This window comes from Bombina bombina, chromosome 6, assembly GCF_027579735.1.
Source record: "Bombina bombina isolate aBomBom1 chromosome 6, aBomBom1.pri, whole genome shotgun sequence".
Taxonomy (NCBI): Eukaryota; Metazoa; Chordata; class Amphibia; order Anura; family Bombinatoridae; genus Bombina; species Bombina bombina.
In genome coordinates this window covers 1,079,813,552-1,079,834,273 of record NC_069504.1, presented here as the reverse complement: position 1 = coordinate 1,079,834,273, position 20,722 = coordinate 1,079,813,552, and the positions used below count along the sequence as shown (strand labels likewise).

The following is a 20,722-nucleotide window of genomic DNA, read 5'->3' as shown; positions in this document are numbered from 1 at the left end:
CCTAGTACCCTTGTGAAAATCCTTGGAGCAGTGGCTAATCCGAATGGAAGTGCCACAAACTGGTAATGCTTGTCCAGAAAGGTGAACCTTAGGAACCGAAAATGTTCCTTGTGGATAGGAATACGTAGGTACGCATCCTTTAAGTCCACCGTGGTCATGAATTGACCTTCCTGGATGGTAGGAAGGATCGTTCGAATGGCTTCCATTTTGAACGATGAAACCCTTAGAAACTTGTTTAGAATCTTGAGATCTAAAATAGGTCTGAATGTTCCCTCTTTTTTGGGAATTATGAACAGGTTGGAGTAAAAACCCATCCCTTGTTCTCCTAATGGAACAGGATGAATCACTCCCATGCTTAACAGGTCTTCTACACAGTGTAAGAATGCCTGTTCGAAGATAATTGAGACCCGTGGAACCTTCCCCTTGGGGGTAGTTCCCTGAATTCCAGGAGATAACCTTGAGAAACTATTTCTAGCGCCCAAGGATCCTGAACATCTCTTGCCCCAGCCTGAGCGAAGAGAGAAAGTCTGCCCCCCACCAGATCCTTCCCAGATCGGGGGCCAACACTTCATGCTGTTTTGGTAGCAGTGGCAGGTGACTTGGCCTGCTTACCCTTGTTCCAGCCTTGCATCGGCCTCCAGGCTGGCTTGGTTTGAGAAGTATTACCCTCTTGCTTAGAGGGTGTAGAATTTGAGGCTGGTCCGTTTCTGCGAAAGGGACAAAAATTTGGCTTATTTTTAGCCTTAAAAGACCTATCCAGAGGAAGGGCGTGGCCCTTTCCCCCAGTGATGTCTGAAATAATCTCTTTCAAGTCAGGGCCAAACAGTGTTTTACCCTTGAAAGGGATGTTAAGCAAAAGCGCTCTGCGCGCCACGATAGCAAACCCTGAATTATTCGCCGCTAATCTAGCTAATTGCAAAGCGGCATCTAAAATAACATAATTTATGCTTACCTGATAAATTCCTTTCTTCTGTTGTGTGATCAGTCCACGGGTCATCATTACTTCTGGGATATAACTCCTCCCCAACAGGAAATGCAAGAGGATTCACCCAGCAGAGCTGCATATAGCTCCTCCCCTCTACGTCAGTCCCAGTCATTCGACCAAGAATCAACGAGAAAGGAGTAACCAAGGGTGAAGTGGTGACTGGAGTATAATTTAAAAGATATTTACCTGCCTTAAAACAGGGCGGGCCGTGGACTGATCACACAACAGAAGAAAGGAATTTATCAGGTAAGCATAAATTATGTTTTCTTCTGTTATGTGTGATCAGTCCACGGGTCATCATTACTTCTGGGATACCAATACCAAAGCAAAAGTACACGGATGACGGGAGGGATAGGCAGGCTCATTATACAGAAGGAACCACTGCCTGAAGAACCTTTCTCCCAAAAATAGCCTCCGAAGAAGCAAAAGTGTAAAATTTGTAAAATTTGGAAAAAGTATGAAGCGAAGACCAAGTTGCAGCCTTGCAAATCTGTTCAACAGAGGCCTCATTCTTAAAGGCCCAAGTGGAAGCCACAGCTCTAGTGGAGTGGGCTGTAATTCTTTCAGGAGGCTGCTGTCCAGCAGTCTCATAGGCTAAACGTATTATGCTACGAAGCCAAAAAGAGAGAGAGGTAGCAGAAGCTTTTTGACCTCTCCTCTGTCCAGAATAAACGACAAACAGGGAAGAAGTTTGGCGAAAATCTTTAGTTGCCTGCAAGTAGAACTTGAGGGCACGAACTACATCCAGATTGTGTAGAAGACGTTCCTTCTTTGAAGAAGGATTTGGGCACAAGGATGGAACAACAATCTCTTGATTGATGTTCCTGTTAGTGACTACCTTAGGTAAGAACCCAGGTTTAGTACGCAGAACTACCTTGTCTGAGTGAAAAATCAGATAAGGAGAATCACAATGTAAGGCTGATAACTCAGAGACTCTTCGAGCCGAGGAAATAGCCATTAAAAACAGAACTTTCCAAGATAACAATTTTATATCAATGGAATGAAGGGGTTCAAACGGAACACCCTGTAAAACGTTAAGAACTAAATTTAAACTCCATGGCGGAGCAACAGCTTTAAACACAGGCTTGATCCTAGCTAAAGCCTGACAAAAGGCCTGGACGTCTGGATTTTCTGACAGACGCCTGTGTAACAAGATGGACAGAGCTGAAATCTGTCCCTTTAATGAACTAGCTGATAAACCCTTTTCTAAACCTTCTTGTAGAAAAGACAATATCCTAGCGATCCTAACCTTACTCCAGGAGTAACCTTTGGATTCGCACCAGTATAGGTATTTACGCCATATTTTATGGTAAATCCTTCTGGTAACAGGCTTCCTAGCCTGTATCAGGGTATCAATAACCGACTCAGAAAAACCACGTTTTGATAAAATCAAGCGTTCAATTTCCAAGCAGTCAGCTTCAGAGAAGTTAGATTTTGATGTTTGAACGGACCCTGTATCAGAAGGTCCTGTCTTAGAGGTAGAGACCAAGGCGGACAGGATGACATGTCCACTAGATCTGCATACCAAGTCCTGCGTGGCCATGCAGGCGCTATTAGAATCACTGATGCTCTCTCCTGTTTGATTTTGGCAATCAATCGAGGAAGCAGCGGGAAGGGTGGAAACACATAAGCCATCCCGAAGTTCCAAGGTGCTGTCAAAGCATCTATCAGAACCGCTCCCGGATCCCTGGATCTGGACCCGTAGCGAGGAAGTTTGGCGTTCTGGCGAGACGCCATGAGATCTATCTCTGGTTTGCCCCAACTTCGAAGTATTTGGGCAAAGACCTCCGGATGAAGTTCCCACTCCCCCGGATGAAAAGTCTGGCGACTCAAGAAATCCGCCTCCCAGTTCTCCACTCCCGGGATGTGGATTGCTGACAGGTGGCAAGAGTGAGACTCTGCCCAGCGAATTATCCTTGATACTTCCATCATTGCTAGGGAGCTTCTTGTCCCTCCCTGATGGTTGATGTAAGCTACAGTCGTGATGTTGTCCGACTGAAACCTGATGAACCCCCGAGTTGTTAATTGGGGCCAAGCCAGAAGGGCATTGAGAACTGCTCTCAATTCCAGAATGTTTATTGGAAGGAGACTCTCCTCCTGATTCCATAGTCCCTGAGCCTTCAGAGAATTCCAGACAGCGCCCGAACCTAGTAGGCTGGCGTCTGTTGTTACAATTGTCCAGTCTGGCCTGCTGAATGGCATCCCCCTGGACAGGTGTGGCCGATAAAGCCACCATAGAAGAGAATTTCTGGTCTCTTGATTCAGATTCAGAGTAGGGGACAAATCTGAGTAATCCCCATTCCACTGACTTAGCATGCACAATTGCAGCGGTCTGAGGTGTAGGCGTGCAAAAGGTACTATGTCCATTGCCGCTACCATTAAGCCGATCACCTCCATGCATTGAGCTACTGACGGGTGTTGAATGGAATGAAGGACACGGCATGCATTTTGAAGCTTTGTTAACCTGTCTTCTGTCAGGTAAATCTTCATTTCTACAGAATCTATAAGAGTCCCCAAGAATGGAACTCTTGTGAGAGGAAAAAGAGAACTCTTCTTTTCGTTCACTTTCCATCCATGCGACCTTAGAAATGCCAGAACTAGCTCTGTATGAGACTTGGCAGTTTGAAAGCTTGAAGCTTGTATTAGAATGTCGTCTAGGTACGGAGCTACCGAAATCCCTTGCGGTCTTAGTACCGCCAGAAGGGCACCCAGAACCTTTGTGAAGATTCTTGGAGCCGTAGCCAATCCGAATGGAAGAGCTACAAACTGGTAGTGCCTGTCTAAGAAGGCAAACCTTAGATACCGGTGATGATCTTTGTGGATCGGTATGTGAAGGTAAGCATCTTTTAAATCCACTGTGGTCATGTACTGACCCTTTTGGATCATGGGTAAGATTGTCCGAATAGTTTCCATTTTGAACGATGGAACTCTTAGGAATTTGTTTAGAATCTTTAAATCTAAGATTGGCCTGAAAGTTCCCTCTTTTTTGGGAACCACAAACAGGTTTGAGTAGAACCCTTGTCCTTGTTCCGACCGCGGAACCGGATGGATCACTCCCATTAATAACAGATCTTGTACACAGCGTAGAAACGCTTCTTTCTTTATCTGGTTTGTTGACAACCTTGACAGATGAAATCTCCCTCTTGGGGGAGATAATTTGAAGTCTAGAAGGTATCCCTGAGATATGATCTCTAGTGCCCAGGGATCCTGAACATCTCTTGCCCAGGCCTGGGCGAAGAGAGAAAGTCTGCCCCCCACCAGATCCGGTCCCGGATCGGGGGCTTTCGGTTCATGCTGTCTTTGGGGCAGCAGCAGGTTTCCTGGCCTGCTTGCTCTTGTTCCAGGACTGGTTAGGCTTCCAGCCTTGCCTGTAACGAGCAACAGCTCCTTCCTGTTTTGGTGCAGTGGAGGTTGATGCTGCTCCTGTTTTGAAATTCCGAAAGGGACGAAAATTAGACTGTCTAGCCTTAGCTTTGGCTTTGTCTTGAGGTAGGGCGTGGCCCTTACCTCCTGTAATGTCAGCGATAATTTCTTTCAAACCGGGCCCAAATAAAGACTGCCCCTTGAAAGGTATATTAAGTAATTTGGACTTAGAAGTAACATCAGCTGACCAGGATTTTAGCCACAGCGCCCTACGTGCCTGTATGGCGAATCCTGAGTTCTTAGCCGTAAGTTTGGTTAAATGTACTACGGCCTCCGAAATGAATGAATTAGCTAGTTTAAGGACTCTAAGCCTGTCCGTAATGTCGTCTAGCGTAGATGAACTAAGGTTCTCTTCCAGAGACTCAATCCAAAATGCTGCCGCAGCCGTAATCGGCGCGATACATGCAAGGGGTTGCAATATAAAACCTTGTTGAACAAACATTTTCTTAAGGTAACCCTCTAATTTTTTATCCATTGGATCTGAAAAAGCACAGCTATCCTCCACCGGGATAGTGGTACGCTTAGCTAAAGTAGAAACTGCTCCCTCCACCGTAGGGACCGTTTGCCATAAGTCCCGAGTGGTGGCGTCTATTGGAAACATCTTTCTAAATATTGGAGGGGGTGAGAACGGCACACCGGGTCTATCCCACTCCTTAGTAACAATTTCAGTTAGTCTCTTAGGTATAGGAAAAACGTCAGTACTCGCCGGTACCGCAAAGTATTTATCCAACCTACACAGTTTCTCTGGTATTGCAACGGTGTTACAATCATTGAGAGCTGCTAAGACCTCCCCTAGTAATACACGGAGGTTCTCCAATTTAAATTTAAAATTTGAAATATCTGAATCCAATCTGTTTGGATCAGAACCGTCACCCACAGAATGAAGCTCTCCGTCCTCATGCTCTGCAAGCTGTGACGCAGTATCAGACATGGCCCTAGTATTGTCAGCGCACTCTGTTCTCACCCCAGAGTGATCACGCTTGCCTCTTAGTTCTGGTAATTTAGACAAAACTTCAGTCATAACAGTAGCCATATCTTGTAATGTTATCTGTAATGGCCGCCCAGATGTACTAGGCGCCATAATATCACGCACCTCCCGGGCGGGAGATGCAGGTACTGCCGCGTGAGGCGAGTTAGTCGGCATAACTCTCCCCTCGCTGTTTGGTGAAATTTGTTCACATTGTACAGATTGACTTTTATTTAAAGTAGCATCAATACAGTTAGTACATAAATTTCTATTGGGCTCCACCTTGGCATTGGAACAAATGACACAGATATCTTCCTCTGAGTCAGACATGTTTAACACACTAGCAATAAACTTGCAACTTGGTTATAATCTTTTTTAGCAAAAACGTACTGTGCCTCAAAGAGGTACTAAACGATTAAATGACAGTTGAAATAATGAACTGAAAAACAGTTATAGCATCAAACTTTAAAACAACACAACTTTTAGCAAAGGTTTGTTCCCATTAGTAAAATAACAATAATTAAATTTGACATAAAAATTACAGAGCAACGTTTTTATTCACAGTCAATATAAAATTCTCACAGCTCTGCTGAGAGAATCTACCTCCCTCCAAAGAAGTTTGAAGACCCCTGAGATCTGTCAGAGATGAACCGGATCATGCAGGAATATAAGAGTAGCTGACTGGAAATTTTTGATGCGTAGCAAAGAGCGCCAAAAACGGCCCCTCCCTCTCACACACAGCAGTGAAGAGAAACGAAACTGTCACAATTAAAAGCAAACAACTGCCAAGTGGAAAATAATGCCCAAATATTTATTCACTCAGTACCTCAGCAATGTAAACGATTCTACATTCCAGCAAAAACGTTTAACATGATAAATACTTATTAAAAGGATTAGTGACTTTTAACAGAGTAGTTCCGGTGAAATACCATCCCCAGAATACTGAAGTGTATACATACATGTCATTATAACGGTATGGCAGGATTTTCTCATCAATTCCATTCAGAAAATAAAAACTGCTACATACCTCAATGCAGATTCATCTGCCCGCTGTCCCCTGATCTGAAGCTTTTACCTCCCTCAGATGGCCGAGAACAGCAATATGATCTTAACTACTCCGGTTAAAATCATAGTAAAAAACTCTGGCAGATTCTTCCTCAAACTCTGCCAGAGAAGTAATAACACGCTCCGGTGCTATTGTAAAATAACAAACTTTTGATTGAAGTCATAAAAACTAAGTATAATCACCATAGTCCTCTCACACATCCTATCTAGTCGTTGGGTGCAAGAGAATGACTGGGACTGACGTAGAGGGGAGGAGCTATATGCAGCTCTGCTGGGTGAATCCTCTTGCATTTCCTGTTGGGGAGGAGTTATATCCCAGAAGTAATGATGACCCGTGGACTGATCACACATAACAGAAGAAAAAAGAGTTAGCCAATTTAAGAGCTTGAACTCTGTCCAAAACCTCCTCGTATGAAGATTCTTTATTGAGCGACTTTTCTAGTTCTTCGAACCAGAAACACGCAGCTGTAGTGACAGGAACAATGCATGAAATTGGTTGTAGAAGGTAACCTTGCTGAACAAACATCTTTTTAAGCAAACCCTCTAACCTTTAATCCATAGGATCTTGAAAGCACAACTATTTTCTATAGGAATAGAAGTGCGTTTGTTTAGAGTAGAAACCGCCCCCTCGACCTTGGGGACTGTATGCTATAAGTCCTTTCTGGGGTCGACTATAGGAAATAATTTCTTAAATATAGGGGGAGGACAAAAGGTATGCCGGGCCTTTCCCACTCCTTATTTACTATGTCCGCCACCCGCTTGGGTATAGGAAAAACATCGGGGGGCACCGGAACCTCTAGGAACTTGTCCATCTTACCTAATTTCTCTGGAATGACCAAATTGTCACAATCATCCAGAGTAGATAATACCTCCTTAAGTAGTGCGTGGAGATGTTGTAATTTAAATTTAAAAGTTACAATATCAGGTTCTGCTTGTTGAGAAATTTTCCCTGAATCTGAAATTTCTCCCTCAGACAAAACCTCCCTCCTGGCCCCTTCAGATAGGTGTGAGGGTATGTCAGAACAGATATCATCAGCGTCCTTTTGCTCTTCAGTGTTTAAAACAGAGCAATCACGCTTTCTCTGATAAGTAGGCATTTTGGAAAAAATGCATGCAATAGAATTATCCATTACAGCCATTAATTGTTGTATGGTAATAAGTATTGGCGCACTAGATGTACTAGGGGCCTCTTGTGTGGGCAAAACTGGTGTAGACACAGAAGGGAATGATGCAGTACCATGCTTACTCCCCTCATTAGAGGAATCATCTTGGGCAATATCATATCTATGGCATTATTATCCCTACTTTGTTTGGACATTATGACACAAATATATCACATATATTTAAATGGGGAGACACATTGGCTTTCATACATATAGAACATCGTTATCTGATGGTTCAGACATGTTAAACAGGCTTAAACTTGTCAACAAAGCACAAAAAACGTTTTACAATAAAACCGTTACTGTCCCTTTAAAATTTAAACTGAACACACTATTACTGAATATGTGAAAAAGTATGAAGGAATTGTTCAAAATTCACCAAAATTTCACCACAGTAACTTAAAGCCTTAAAAGTATTGCACACCAAATGAAAGCTTTAACCCTTAAAATAACGGAACCGGAGCCGTTTTTACATTTAACCCCTATACAGTCCCAGGTATCTGCTTTGCTGAGACCCAACCAAGCCCAGAGGGGAATACGATACCAAATGATGCCTTCTATAAGCTTTTTCAGTGGTTCTTAGCTCCTCACACATGCATCTGCATGCCATCCTTTCCAAAAACAACTGCGCATTAGAGGCGCGAAAATGAGGCTCTGTCTATGACTAGAAAAGGCCCCCAGTGAAAAAGGTGTCCAATACAGTGCCTGCCGTTTTTATTAAAACAATCCCCAAGATTTAACAACTATTAAAAGTAATAATCTGCCAAATATACTTAGTAAAGTAATCGTTTTAGCCCAGAAAAATGTCTACCAGTTTTTTAAGCCCTAATGAAGCCCTTTATTCTTTTACTTAAACTAAGAAAATGGCTTACTGGTTCCCATAGGGAAAATGACAGCTTCCAGCATTACCGAGTCTTGTTAGAAATGTGTCATACCTCAAGCAGCAAAGTCTGCCCACTGTTTCCCCCAACTGAAGTTACTTCATCTCAACAGTCCTGTGTGGAAACAGCTATCGATTTTAGTAACGGTTGCTAAAATCATTTTCCTCTTACAAACAGAAATCTTCATCTCTTTTCTGTTTCAGAGTAAATAGTACATACCAGCACTATTTTAAAATAACAAACTCTTGATTGAAGAACAAAAACTACATTTAAACACCAAAAAACTCTAAGCCATCTCCGTGGAGATGTTGCCTGTGCAACGGCAAAGAGAATGACTGGGGTAGGCGGAGCCTAGGAGGGACTATATGGCCAGCTTTGCTGGGCTCTTTGCCATTTCCTGTTGGGGAGGAGAATATCCCACAAGTAAGGATGACGCCGTGGACCGGACACACCTATGTTGGAGAAAGACCATGTTAATTCTGATTGGTTAAAACATGATTACACATTTTCAATGTTAGAACTAAAGTGCTGTGTTAACCTATTCCCTGCCTGATTATTTTATGCTGCTGACCAACTACTAACTTTTGTTGAAAAATTACATTCTTGTATTTGTATGTAAGTGTAGATATGGGAAACTGTGAAAAATTATTTGAAGATTTGGACCTAATGCACTATATGACCATCATTAAAGTGGGTGAAATAAATTAGGTATTCTATTTTGCGTTGTTTTTAAACATCATGTTTTAACCAATCAGAATTAACATTGTCTTTTAAATGGTTAGCACTGATGCACTCAATCAAGCTATGATTACGGCACACAGCCGAAACATGTCAGCTTGAGTACACAGTGCTCTATGTTTCTTTGCTGTAGGACCCCTCCAGGGACTTTTTAATGGATAACAAATAAAGTTGTTTTTAACTCACTCATTTGACCTACGGATCGAATTCTTTCTTCATTTTTTGTGTATCTATGGCCAGGATCCGGGGTCACCAAGCTCGGCAACTTTCTTCCTAAAGGATACAGGCAACAGTGCTTACACTACGGAACTACTTCGGCGCCAGTACCAGACATCCGGCGCAAGGATTTGACGTCACTCTACCACGTGGACACGGAGGACTCCCGACGCTACAGACGTCTCAGACAGCCCTGGAGCTGCACGTTGGGAGACCGAAGGAGAGAGGCAGGAGGACTGCTGCATCAGACCGAGAGGCCACGACAGTAATCGTGAGTTGCAAGCGGCCATAGGCTGCACGGGGCCCGGTCCCCAGCACTTATACACATATTGCATCTGATGTATAGCCTTAGTCTGAAACGCACAACCTGACCCACAGACAAATGCACAGGGTGGATGGACTCTCACCATTATTTCCATTATGCTCAGAGTGAACGGTAGTGTAAGCACATAAAGAAAGTGTTCATATGTTTTTGGACTTAAATATTATGCCTTTGTTGTAGCAACACAGACTTTCTACTTTGATGTTTGTTGTTTGAATTTAATGCTATCTGGCAGCATTACTGTGTAGCACAACATTAAGAGCTCACTTACAAAATGGAGGGGTCCGTAGTTAACTTTTATTCCCTACTACCGGCTGCTGAGAGGGGATATGGAGACCAGGACTTTGATACAGTATTTTCTTTGGACATTTCCACATACTCATTAAGTGAATTATTTGACAGAATGGAGCAACTACTTGTTAGGGAACACAAGCTCCAGTTCGATATATGGACTTTTGAAAAGTACATAAAACTTATCATACCAAGGGGTTTGAGGATAAGCAAGTTTCCAACATTCGAAACACAGGACTCTGAATGTATTACCAAATGGAACTTTGTATTAACAGAATGCTCACTAAGATTAATGAATTTGCTAATTAATTACAAAAGTAAAATGCTTGAAAATATTAGGCAAGAAATAGATGAGTTGCAACAAGTATTGAATAGCAAAAGAATGGAGATAGATTATCTCAAATCCAATTGCATTTTAAGATCTGCACTCACAGAGTCTAAAAACATTATCCTCAACCGTAAACATATAAAGTATCAAAGAGATCAACTTGATTATGATACACAATCAGTTTATATATGGAGTCACACCAATAGGAGACAAGGTGGGAGGTCTAATAGTAGGAGAGGGAGATCACGGAGCAGGAACAGAGGAAGAGGGAGAGGGATTAAATCTAACTCTAACAGTACTCATACAGGCCCAGGCAGAACTACAGATAGTGAATTTGAGTCAGGAGGAGAAATGGGAGCCTCAAGTGGGGAAGAGCAGGAGATTGCACCCAAGGGGATACTAAAAAATACACACAAGCAGGTTACACTTCAAGAAAGTGCCCCAGAGATAATACAAGCAAAACAGAGCAAAAGCAATCCAAAAAATAATCCCCACCCACACAGCACACAGAAAAGTGGCACAGTATCCAAGTATGTGGGCAGTACCAGTCAACAGATAATTAGCAATATTTCCAATGTGGGGGAAGACCGCAGGTAGTTCGAGCAGGTTTTTCACCAAGCCCAGGACAAAACTGGAATAGGCCAGCACAAACAGAACAGGTATCCCAAAAGAGGAAACAGAGCAACGAAATACCAATAAAAGAGTATAATGTTATCAATCTCTCCTCAATTACTTTAACACACACACAATTAAAAGTACTCAGTCTGGGCTTAAATTTTGCCCCTTCTTGCTCATTTGATCTTTTCAGGACCATGCTGGATGTAAACAGACTAATCAGAAATCTCACCCTCAGAAAACACTTTCAGGGGAGTAATGAGATGAGGGCTGAGGACCCTGAGATCATAACATCATTCCAGCACGGCCCTGAAAATTCACAGCTCTTGGACTTTTCAGAAACTTGTGATCTGATCACAATACAAAACTTGGCAACTGTAGGAGAAAATGAAAATCCCACACACACGGTTAAGAATTTCAATGGCTTTAGGAATAAATCAACATTCTATCCCATACAGTCTAGGGGCCCCATCCTGGAAACTTTCTATAACAGGATAGAACAAGATCTCACACAACTGTCACATATGACGGATAGAGGTGAGCACAAAGCTAATTTGTCCCACAAAGAGAAACAAGCTCTATTAGAGTTACAGAAAAACAAAAACCTCATTATCCACTCAGCGGATAAAGGGGGGGTCGGTGGTAGTCCAGGACAGAAGTGCCTACATTAGTGAAGCAGAGCGACAACTCAATGATACTAACAATTATGTGAGACTTACAAGGGATCCCACCGTTCCCTTTCAAAAGGAACTGAGATCACTTTTGGATGATGGTCTGGAGGATGGGCACCTGAATTTAAACACACATGATTTTCTTTTTGTAAAGAATCCTGTTGTGCCCATCTTCCACCATCTTCCAAAAGTGCATAAGAGCCTGACGGATGTTCAGGGACGGCCCATTGTGAGTGGCATAGGGTCCCTCCTTGAGCATCTGTCACAATGGCTTGATGCAATCCTCTATCCGTTTGTGGTCCGCTTACAGAGCCACATAAGAGATACGAAAGATTTACTGAATCTTATGGAAGACTTCAATTGGGAAAGCCAGTTTAAGTGGCTGACAATTGATGTCACGGCTCTGTACTCTTCCATTCCACATGGAGAAGGCTTAAAAGCTATAACCTTCTTTCTAGAGGAATTTTCCTATTTTGATGAAACATTTATCAGGTATATTCTGAGAGTCACCAACTTTCTCCTCAATCACAATTATTTCAGGTTCAATGAGGATTTTTTTCTCCAGAGGTGTGGGACAGCAATGGGGGCCAAATTTGCGCCCTCATACGCCAACCTTTTTATGGGTTGGTGGGAGCTGTCCCACATCTATGGAGAAGAAAATGATCATAAACTATGTATCGCCTTTTATAGGCGATACATAGATGATCTCTTGTTTGTCTGGCAGGGTACAGACAATGAAATGTCTGACTTTATGACCAAACTGAATAACAACAGTATAGGTCTCAGATTTACTCATGAGACAAATACTAGTCAGATACATTTTCTAGACCTTACCCTAACAGTTGCTGAAAAGGGCAGAGTCAGAACAAGTACTTATCGGAAACCGATTACAAAAAACACTTTGCTTCACGCAAAGAGTTGCCATCCTAAGCAAGTTCCACTGGCAGTGGCTAAAGGTGAACTCATCAGAACAAAAAGAAACTGTACAGATGAGAGCACTTATCAGGCACAAAGCAGAGATCTGGAGAAGAGACTCTTGCAAAGGGGCTATCCCAAATATACTGTCAAGCAAGCAAAGTCACAGGTAGACAGACTGGATAGGAAGGCACTTTTACAGGGATCATTAAGATCCTCCAATCCATCCACTCAGGAAGGAAAAGTTACATTTGTAACAGATTATAGCACAGATTATAAGAACATCTGTGGTATAATAAATAAACACTTCCATCTACTTAAAGCTGATGACAGACTTGTAGACAGTGTGGATAGGGGCCTCAGATGTTCTTATCGGAAAAGCAAAACTATAGGAAATTATTTGGCACCCTCTGAATTGCCCAGGATAACAGGCACAGAAGAAAGCTCTTGGCTAAGGCATAGAGGGATGTACAGATGTGGTAGGGCCAGATGTAAACCGTGTGACAAAGCCATTATCTCGAATGAATTTCGTTCAGGAGTCACAGGTGAAGTGTTTAAAATAACCTCCTGCCTAAACTGTACATCCTCCTATGTCATATATGTTCTATCCTGTGTGGAATGTAAGCTGCAATATGTAGGACTCACCTCAACTGAGGTTAATGTCCGAATACGAAATCATTTGTCTACCATCAAAATGGGAGAGGCAACTACCCCCTTGGTCAGACATTTCAAAGATTCACACAATAAAAGCAGTACCACTCTGAGATGGCAAGCCATTGAAAGAATCAAAACCCCTTTAAGAGGTGGGGACAGGAATCTAATTTTGGGAAAAAGAGAGATGTATTGGATCTTTAAACTCCAAACAAGAGTGCCAAGGGGTCTGAACTCCGAATATGATCTAATAAACTATTGGCAATAGTAACAAATTAATAAACAGTATTGTAGAATTATATTCATATTCACACAACATTACTAAGCAAACACTAAGTACCTCAGATTTTCAAATTCCCAAAAATCTCATAACATACTATTGGGAAAAAGCTTTGATTGTTAGACAGAACATTTAGATAAATGTGGAATACATACACTCTTTCGTACCTTAGCAGTAAATAGAATAAATCACTAGAGAAGAAAAAGAAGTGTCTCGGTTATGCACTTACATAATGATATTGATTAGTAAGCATAATGTATAATAAGTCACCAGTCCAGTGAAACTTATCAGAGGTCTTCCAAGTAGATAGATAAAAACTACAACAAGAATTTTATTCACTATAGGTACAGTCCTCAATCAGTTAGTGTTACAACTTAGGTACATAATTAATACACAAAACAGAAATAATGCGCTAAACAGAATGTTTAAAAACAACGCAAAATAGAATACCTAATTTATTTCACCCACTTTAATGATGGTCATATAGTGCATTAGGTCCAAATCTTCAAATAATTTTTCACAGTTTCCCATATCTACACTTACATACAAATACAAGAATGTAATTTTTCAACAAAAGTTAGTAGTTGGTCAGCAGCATAAAATAATCAGGCAGGGAATAGGTTAACACAGCACTTTAGTTCTAACATTGAAAATGTGTAATCATGTTTTAACCAATCAGAATTAACATTGTCTTTTAAATGGTTAGCACTGATGCACTCAATCAAGCTATGATTACGGCACACAGCCGAAACATGTCAGCTTGAGTACACAGTGCTCTATGTTTCTTTGCTGTAGGACCCCTCCAGGGACTTTTTAATGGATAACAAATAAAGTTGTTTTTAACTCACTCATTTGACCTACGGATCGAATTCTTTCTTCATTTTTTGTGTATCTATGGCCAGGATCCGGGGTCACCAAGCTCGGCAACTTTCTTCCTAAAGGATACAGGCACCAGTGCTTACACTACGGAACTACTTCGGCGCCAGTACCAGACATCCGGCGCAAGGATTTGACGTCACTCTACCACGTGGACACGGAGGACTCCCGACGCTACAGACGTCTCAGACAGCCCTGAAGCTGCACGTTGGGAGACCGAAGGAGAGAGGCAGGAGGACTGCTGCATCAGACCGAGAGGCCACGACAGTAATCGTGAGTTGCAAGCGGCCATAGGCTGCACGGGGCCCGGTCCCCAGCACTTATACACATATTGCATCTGATGTATAGCCTTAGTCTGAAACGCACAACCTGACCCACAGACAAATGCACAGGGTGGATGGACTCTCACCATTATTTCCATTATGCTCAGAGTGAACGGTAGTGTAAGCACATAAAGAAAGTGCCTTTGTTGTAGCAACACAGACTTTCTACTTTGATGTTTGTTATATAAAACTATAAATATATATATTCATCACCATCAGCTATGTCACCATATTTATTGTTTTAAAGTTATACATCCCAATATAGAAAAAAAAGCTTTGTGATAAGTTATCAGGAAAAAATAATAATAATATAGCACTGAATGGAGTTTGACAAGCCAAATAAGTAACAATCCAACTACAGGAGGCATTACCTGGAAGCGGCCAATATGTCCTTGCAACTCCATTATGGAACCTTCGTTCAAACTGATATCAAGCTCACTTAGAATACCTGTAAAACAAAATGTAGTTCAAAGCCACAGATCTACAACATACGTCAATGACAAAGTATTTATATTAAACTGTTGTACACTGAGGAACCTTATACTATCAGTGTTATTCGTACAATTTTCTTTAGCTACACCCACAGGAGGTTCAATCTTATAATGAATATAAGTATAAAAAAGAAAAAAGTCCCAGGTGTCAATGGACCGGATTGGTATAAAATATAACTTTTATTGACAAAAAGGGTACAATTACAATTAAAAGATTAGATGCGCTAGGAGAGGGTACTAAACACTTATCTAAAGACACAATTCCTGTTATGTGTCAAGGAACCATACATACAAATTTTTAAGCTAAGCTTAAAGATAGAGAAGTGCGCCCGTAAAGGCTAAAAGTATTGCAACACCAATATAAAAATAACCATATATATTTAATAAAATGCAATGTGAATACAAAATAAAAAGGGACGTCTCCCTATACTGTAAATGTAGACAAGTGAACTATAGCTATTAAAAGCGGAATAGAGGGATAAAAGCAAATAAAAAGTTATTATTCTTTGAACGTTCATAAAGCTTTAGAGGAATAAGAGCCAAGCAATCTTGCACAGTTCCTGCTAGATTATTGCTAGATGCCGTATATGAACTCTGGTTATTATATTTCATAAAGTGCCTAAGTGGTTTACCTACGAGTGTTCCTCCTTGCCTTCATACCATTACCGCCCTGTATAAGATACACACGCTGCACAAACAGGACACTGTGCACGATTATCAGACCCATGATCTAGCAATAATCTAGCAGGAACTGTGCAAGATTGCTTGGCTCTTATTCCTCTAAAGCTTTATGAACGTTCAAAGAATAATAACTTTTTATTTGCTTTTATCCCTCTATTCCGCTTTTAATAGCTATAGTTCACTTGTCTACATTTACAGTATAGGGAGACGTCCCTTTTTATTTTGTATTCACATTGTATTTTAAAAAAACAGAATTTATGTTTACCTGATAAATTACTTTCTCCAACGGTGTGTCCGGTCCACGGCGTCATCCTTACTTGTGGGATATTCTCTTCCCCAACAGGAAATGGCAAAGAGCCCAGCAAAGCTGGTCACATGATCCCTCCTAGGCTCCGCCTACCCCAGTCATTCGACCGACGTTAAGGAGGAATATTTGCATAGGAGAAACCATATGATACCGTGGTGACTGTAGTTAAAGAAAATAAATCATCAGACCTGATTAAAAAACCAGGGCGGGCCGTGGACCGGACACACCGTTGGAGAAAGTAATTTATCAGGTAAACATAAATTCTGTTTTCTCCAACATAGGTGTGTCCGGTCCACGGCGTCATCCTTACTTGTGGGAACCAATACCAAAGCTTTAGGACACGGATGAAGGGAGGGAGCAAATCGGGTCACCTAAATGGAAGGCACCACGGCTTGCAAAACCTTTCTCCCAAAAAATAGCCTCAGAAGAAGCAAAAGTATCAAACTTGTAAAATTTGGTAAAAGTGTGCAGTGAAGACCAAGTCGCTGCCCTACATATCTGATCAACAGAAGCCTCGTTCTTGAAGGCCCATGTGGAAGCCACAGCCCTAGTGGAATGAGCTGTGATTCTTTCAGGAGGCTGCCGTCCGGCAGTCTCGTAAGCCAATCTGATGATGCTTTTAATCCAAAAAGAGAGAGAGGTAGAAGTTGCTTTTTGACCTCTCCTGTTACCAGAATAAACAACAAACAAGGAAGATGTTTGTCTAAAATCCTTTGTAGCATCTAAATAGACTTTTAGAGCGCGAACAACATCCAAATTGTGCAACAAACGTTCCTTCTTCGAAACTGGTTTCGGACCCAAAGAAGGCACGACTATCTCCTGGTTAATGTTTTTGTTAGAAACAACTTTTGGAAGAAAACCAGGTTTAGTACGTAAAACCACCTTATCTGCATGGAACACCAGATAAGGAGGAGAACACTGCAGAGCAGATAATTCTGAAACTCTTCTAGCGGAAGAAATTGCAGCCAAAAACAAAACTTTCCAAGATAATAACTTAATATCAACGGAATGTAAGGGTTCAAACGGAACCCCCTGAAGAACTGAAAGAACTAAGTTGAGACTCCAAGGAGGAGTCAAAGGTTTGTAAACAGGCTTGATTCTAACCAGAGCCTGAACAAAGGCTTGAACATCTGGCACAGCTGCCAGCTCTTTGTGAAGTAACACAGACAAGGCAGAAATCTGTCCCTTCAAGGAACTTGCAGATAATCCTTTCTCCAATCCTTCTGGAAGAAAGGATAGAATCCTAGGAATCTTTACCTTGTCCCAAGGGAATCCTTTAGATTCACACCAACAGATATATTTTTTCCATATTTTGTGGTAAATTTTTCTAGTTACAGGCTTTCTGGCCTGAACAAGAGTATCAATAACAGAATCTGAGAACCCTCGCTTTGATAAGATCAAGCGTTCAATCTCCAAGCAGTCAGCTGGAGTAGGACCAGATTCGGATGTTCGAACGGACCTTGAACAAGAAGGTCTCGTCTCAAAGGTAGCTTCCATGGTGAAGCCGATGACATATTCACCAGATCTGCCTACCAAGTCCTGCGTGGTTACGCAGGAGCTATCAAGATCACCTACGCCCTCTCCTGATTGATCCTGGCTACCAGCCTGGGGATGAGAGGAAACGGCGGGAATACATAAGCTAGGTTGAAGGTCCAAGGTGCTACTAGTGCATCTACTAGAGTCGCCTTGGGATCCCTGGATCTGGACCCGTAGCAAGGAACCTTGAAGTTCTGACGAGAGGCCATCAGATCCATGTCTGGAATGCCCCACAGTTGAGTGATTTGGGCAAAGATTTCCGGATGGAGTTCCCACACCCCCGGATGCAATGTCTGACGAATCAGAAAATCCGCTTCCCAAGTTTCCACTCCTGGGATGTGGATTGCAGACAGGTGGCAGGAGCGAGTCTCCGCCCATTGAATGATCTGATTGAAACCGTATGAACTTGGCCCTCGCTAGCTGAGGCCAAGCCTTGAGAGCATTGAATATCGCTCTCAGTTCCAGAATATTTATCGGTAGAAGAGATTCTTCCCGAGACCAAAGACCCTGAGCTTTCAGGGATCCCCAGACCGCGCCCCAGCCCATCAGACTGGCGTCGGTCGTGACAATGACCCACTCTGGTCTGCGGGAGGTCACCCCTAGCGACAGGTTGTCCAGGGACAGCCACCAACGGAGTGAGTCTCTGGTCCTCTGGTTTACTTGTATCTTCGGAGACAAGTCTGTATAGTCCCCATTCCACTGACTGAGCATACACAATTGAAATGGTCTTAGATGAATGCGCGCAAAAGGAACTATGTCCATTGCCGCTACCATCAAACCTATCACTTCCATGCACTGTGCTATGGAAGGAAGAGGAACGGAAGGAAGTATCCGACAAGAGTTTAGAAGTTTTGTTTTTCTGGTCTCTGTCAGAAAAATCCTCATTTCTAAGGAGTCTATTATTGTTCCCAAGAAGGGAACTCTTGTCGACGGAGATAGAGAACTCTTTTCCACGTTCACTTACCATCCGTGAGATCTGAGAAAGGCCAGGACTATGTCCGTGTGAGCCTTTGCTTGAGGAAGGGACGACGCTTGAATCAGAATGTCGTCCAAGTAAGGTACTACAGCAATGCCCCTTGGTCTTAGCACCGCCAGAAGGGACCCTAGTACCTTTGTGAAAATCCTTGGAACAGTGGCTAATCCGAAAGGAAGCGCCACGAACTGGTAATGCTTGTCCAGGAATGCGAACCTTAGGAACCGATGATGTTCCTTGTGGACAGGAATATGTAGATACGCATCCTTTAAATCCACCGTGGTCAAGAATTGACCTTTCTGGATGGAAGGATTGTTCGAATGGTTTCCATTTTGGACGATGGAACCTTGAGAAACTTGTTTAGGATCTTGAGATCTAAGATTGGTCTGAACGTTCCCTCTTTTTTGGGAACTACGAACAGATTGGAGTAGAACCCCATCCCTCGTTCTTTTAATGGAACAGGATGAATCACTTCCAGAAGATAACCTTGGAAGACTATTTCTAGCGCCCAAGGATCCAGAACATCTCTTGCCCAAGCCTGAGTGAAGAGAGTCTGCCCCCCACCAAATCCGGTCCCGGATCGGGGGCCCGCATCTCATGCTGTCTTGGGAGCAGTGGCAGGTTTCTTGGCCTGCTTTCCTTTGTTCCAGCCTTGCCTTGGTCTCCAGGCTGGATTGGCTTGAGAAGTATTACCCTCCTGCTTAGAGGACGTAGCACTTGGGGCTGGTCCGTTTCTGCGAAAGGGACGAAAATTAGGTTTATTTTTGGCCTTGAAAGACCTATTCTGAGGAAGGGCGTGGCCCTTGCCCCCAGTGATATCAGAGATAAACTCTTTCAAGTCAGGGCCAAACAGTGTTTTCCCCTTGAAAGGAATGTCAAACAATTTGTTCTTGGAAGACGCATCCGCTGACCAAGATTTTAACCAAAGCGCTCTGCGCGCCACAATAGCAAACCCAGAATTTTTCGCCGCTAACCTAGCCAATTGCAAGGTGGCGTCTAGGGTGAAAGAATTAGCCAATTTAAGAGCACAAATTCTGTCCATAATCTCCTCATAAGAAGAAGAATTACTAATAATCGCCTTTTCTAGCTCATCGCACCAGAAACACGCGGCTGTAGTGACAGGGACAATGCATGCAATTGGTTGTAGAAGGTAACCTTGCTGAACAAACATCTTTTTTAGCAAACCTTCTAATTTTTTATCCATAGGATCTTGGAAAGCACAACTATCTTCTATGGGTATAGTGGTGCGCTTGTTTAGAGTAGAAACCGCCCCCTCGACCTTGGGGACTGTCTGCCATAAGTCCTTTCTGGGGTCGACTATAGGAAACAATTTTTTAAATATGGGGGGAGGTACGAAAGGTACACCGGGCCTGTCCCATTCTTTATTAACAATGTACGCCACCCGCTTGAGTATAGGAAAAGCTTCGGGGGGCCCCGGGGCCTCTAGGAACTTGTCCATTTTACATAGTGTTTCTGGAATGACCAGATAATCACAATCATCCAAATTGGATAACACCTCCTTAAGCAGAGCGCGGAGATGTTCCAACTTAAATTTAAAAGTAATCACATCAGGTTCAGCTTGTTGAGAAATTTTTCCTGAATCTGAAATTTCTCCCTCAGACAAAACCTCCCTGGCCCCCTAAGACTGGTGTAGGGGCCCTTCAGAAACAATATCATCAGCGGCCTCATGCTCTTCAGTATTTTCTAAAACAGAGCAGTCGCGCTTTCGCTGATAAGTGGGCATATTGGCTAAAATGTTTTTGATAGAATTATCCATTACAGCCGTTAATTGTTGCATAGTAAGGAGTATTGGCGCGCTAGATGTACTAGGGGCCTCCTGTATGGGCAAAACTGGTGTAGACGAAGGAGGGGATGATGCAGTACCATGCTTACTCCCCTCGCTTGAGGAATCATCTTGGGCATCATTTTTACTAAATTATTATTTAAATGAGAAGGAACCTTGGCTTCCCCACAGTCAGAACACAATCTATCTGGTAGTTCAGACATGTTAAACAGGCATAAAC

At 42.5% G+C, this 20,722-nt stretch overlaps 1 protein-coding gene across 1 annotated transcript in view; it reads right to left on the bottom strand.

Moving 5' to 3' along the window:
- Positions 1 to 20,722, bottom strand: part of NUP205 (nucleoporin 205) — a 373,309-nt gene that overhangs the window by 59,672 nt on the left and 292,915 nt on the right. Inside the window, exon 31 of the mRNA XM_053719689.1 lies at positions 15,082 to 15,158. Within this exon, the coding sequence (XP_053575664.1) occupies positions 15,082 to 15,158 (77 nt within the window). The remainder of the gene's footprint in view (positions 1 to 15,081; positions 15,159 to 20,722) is intronic.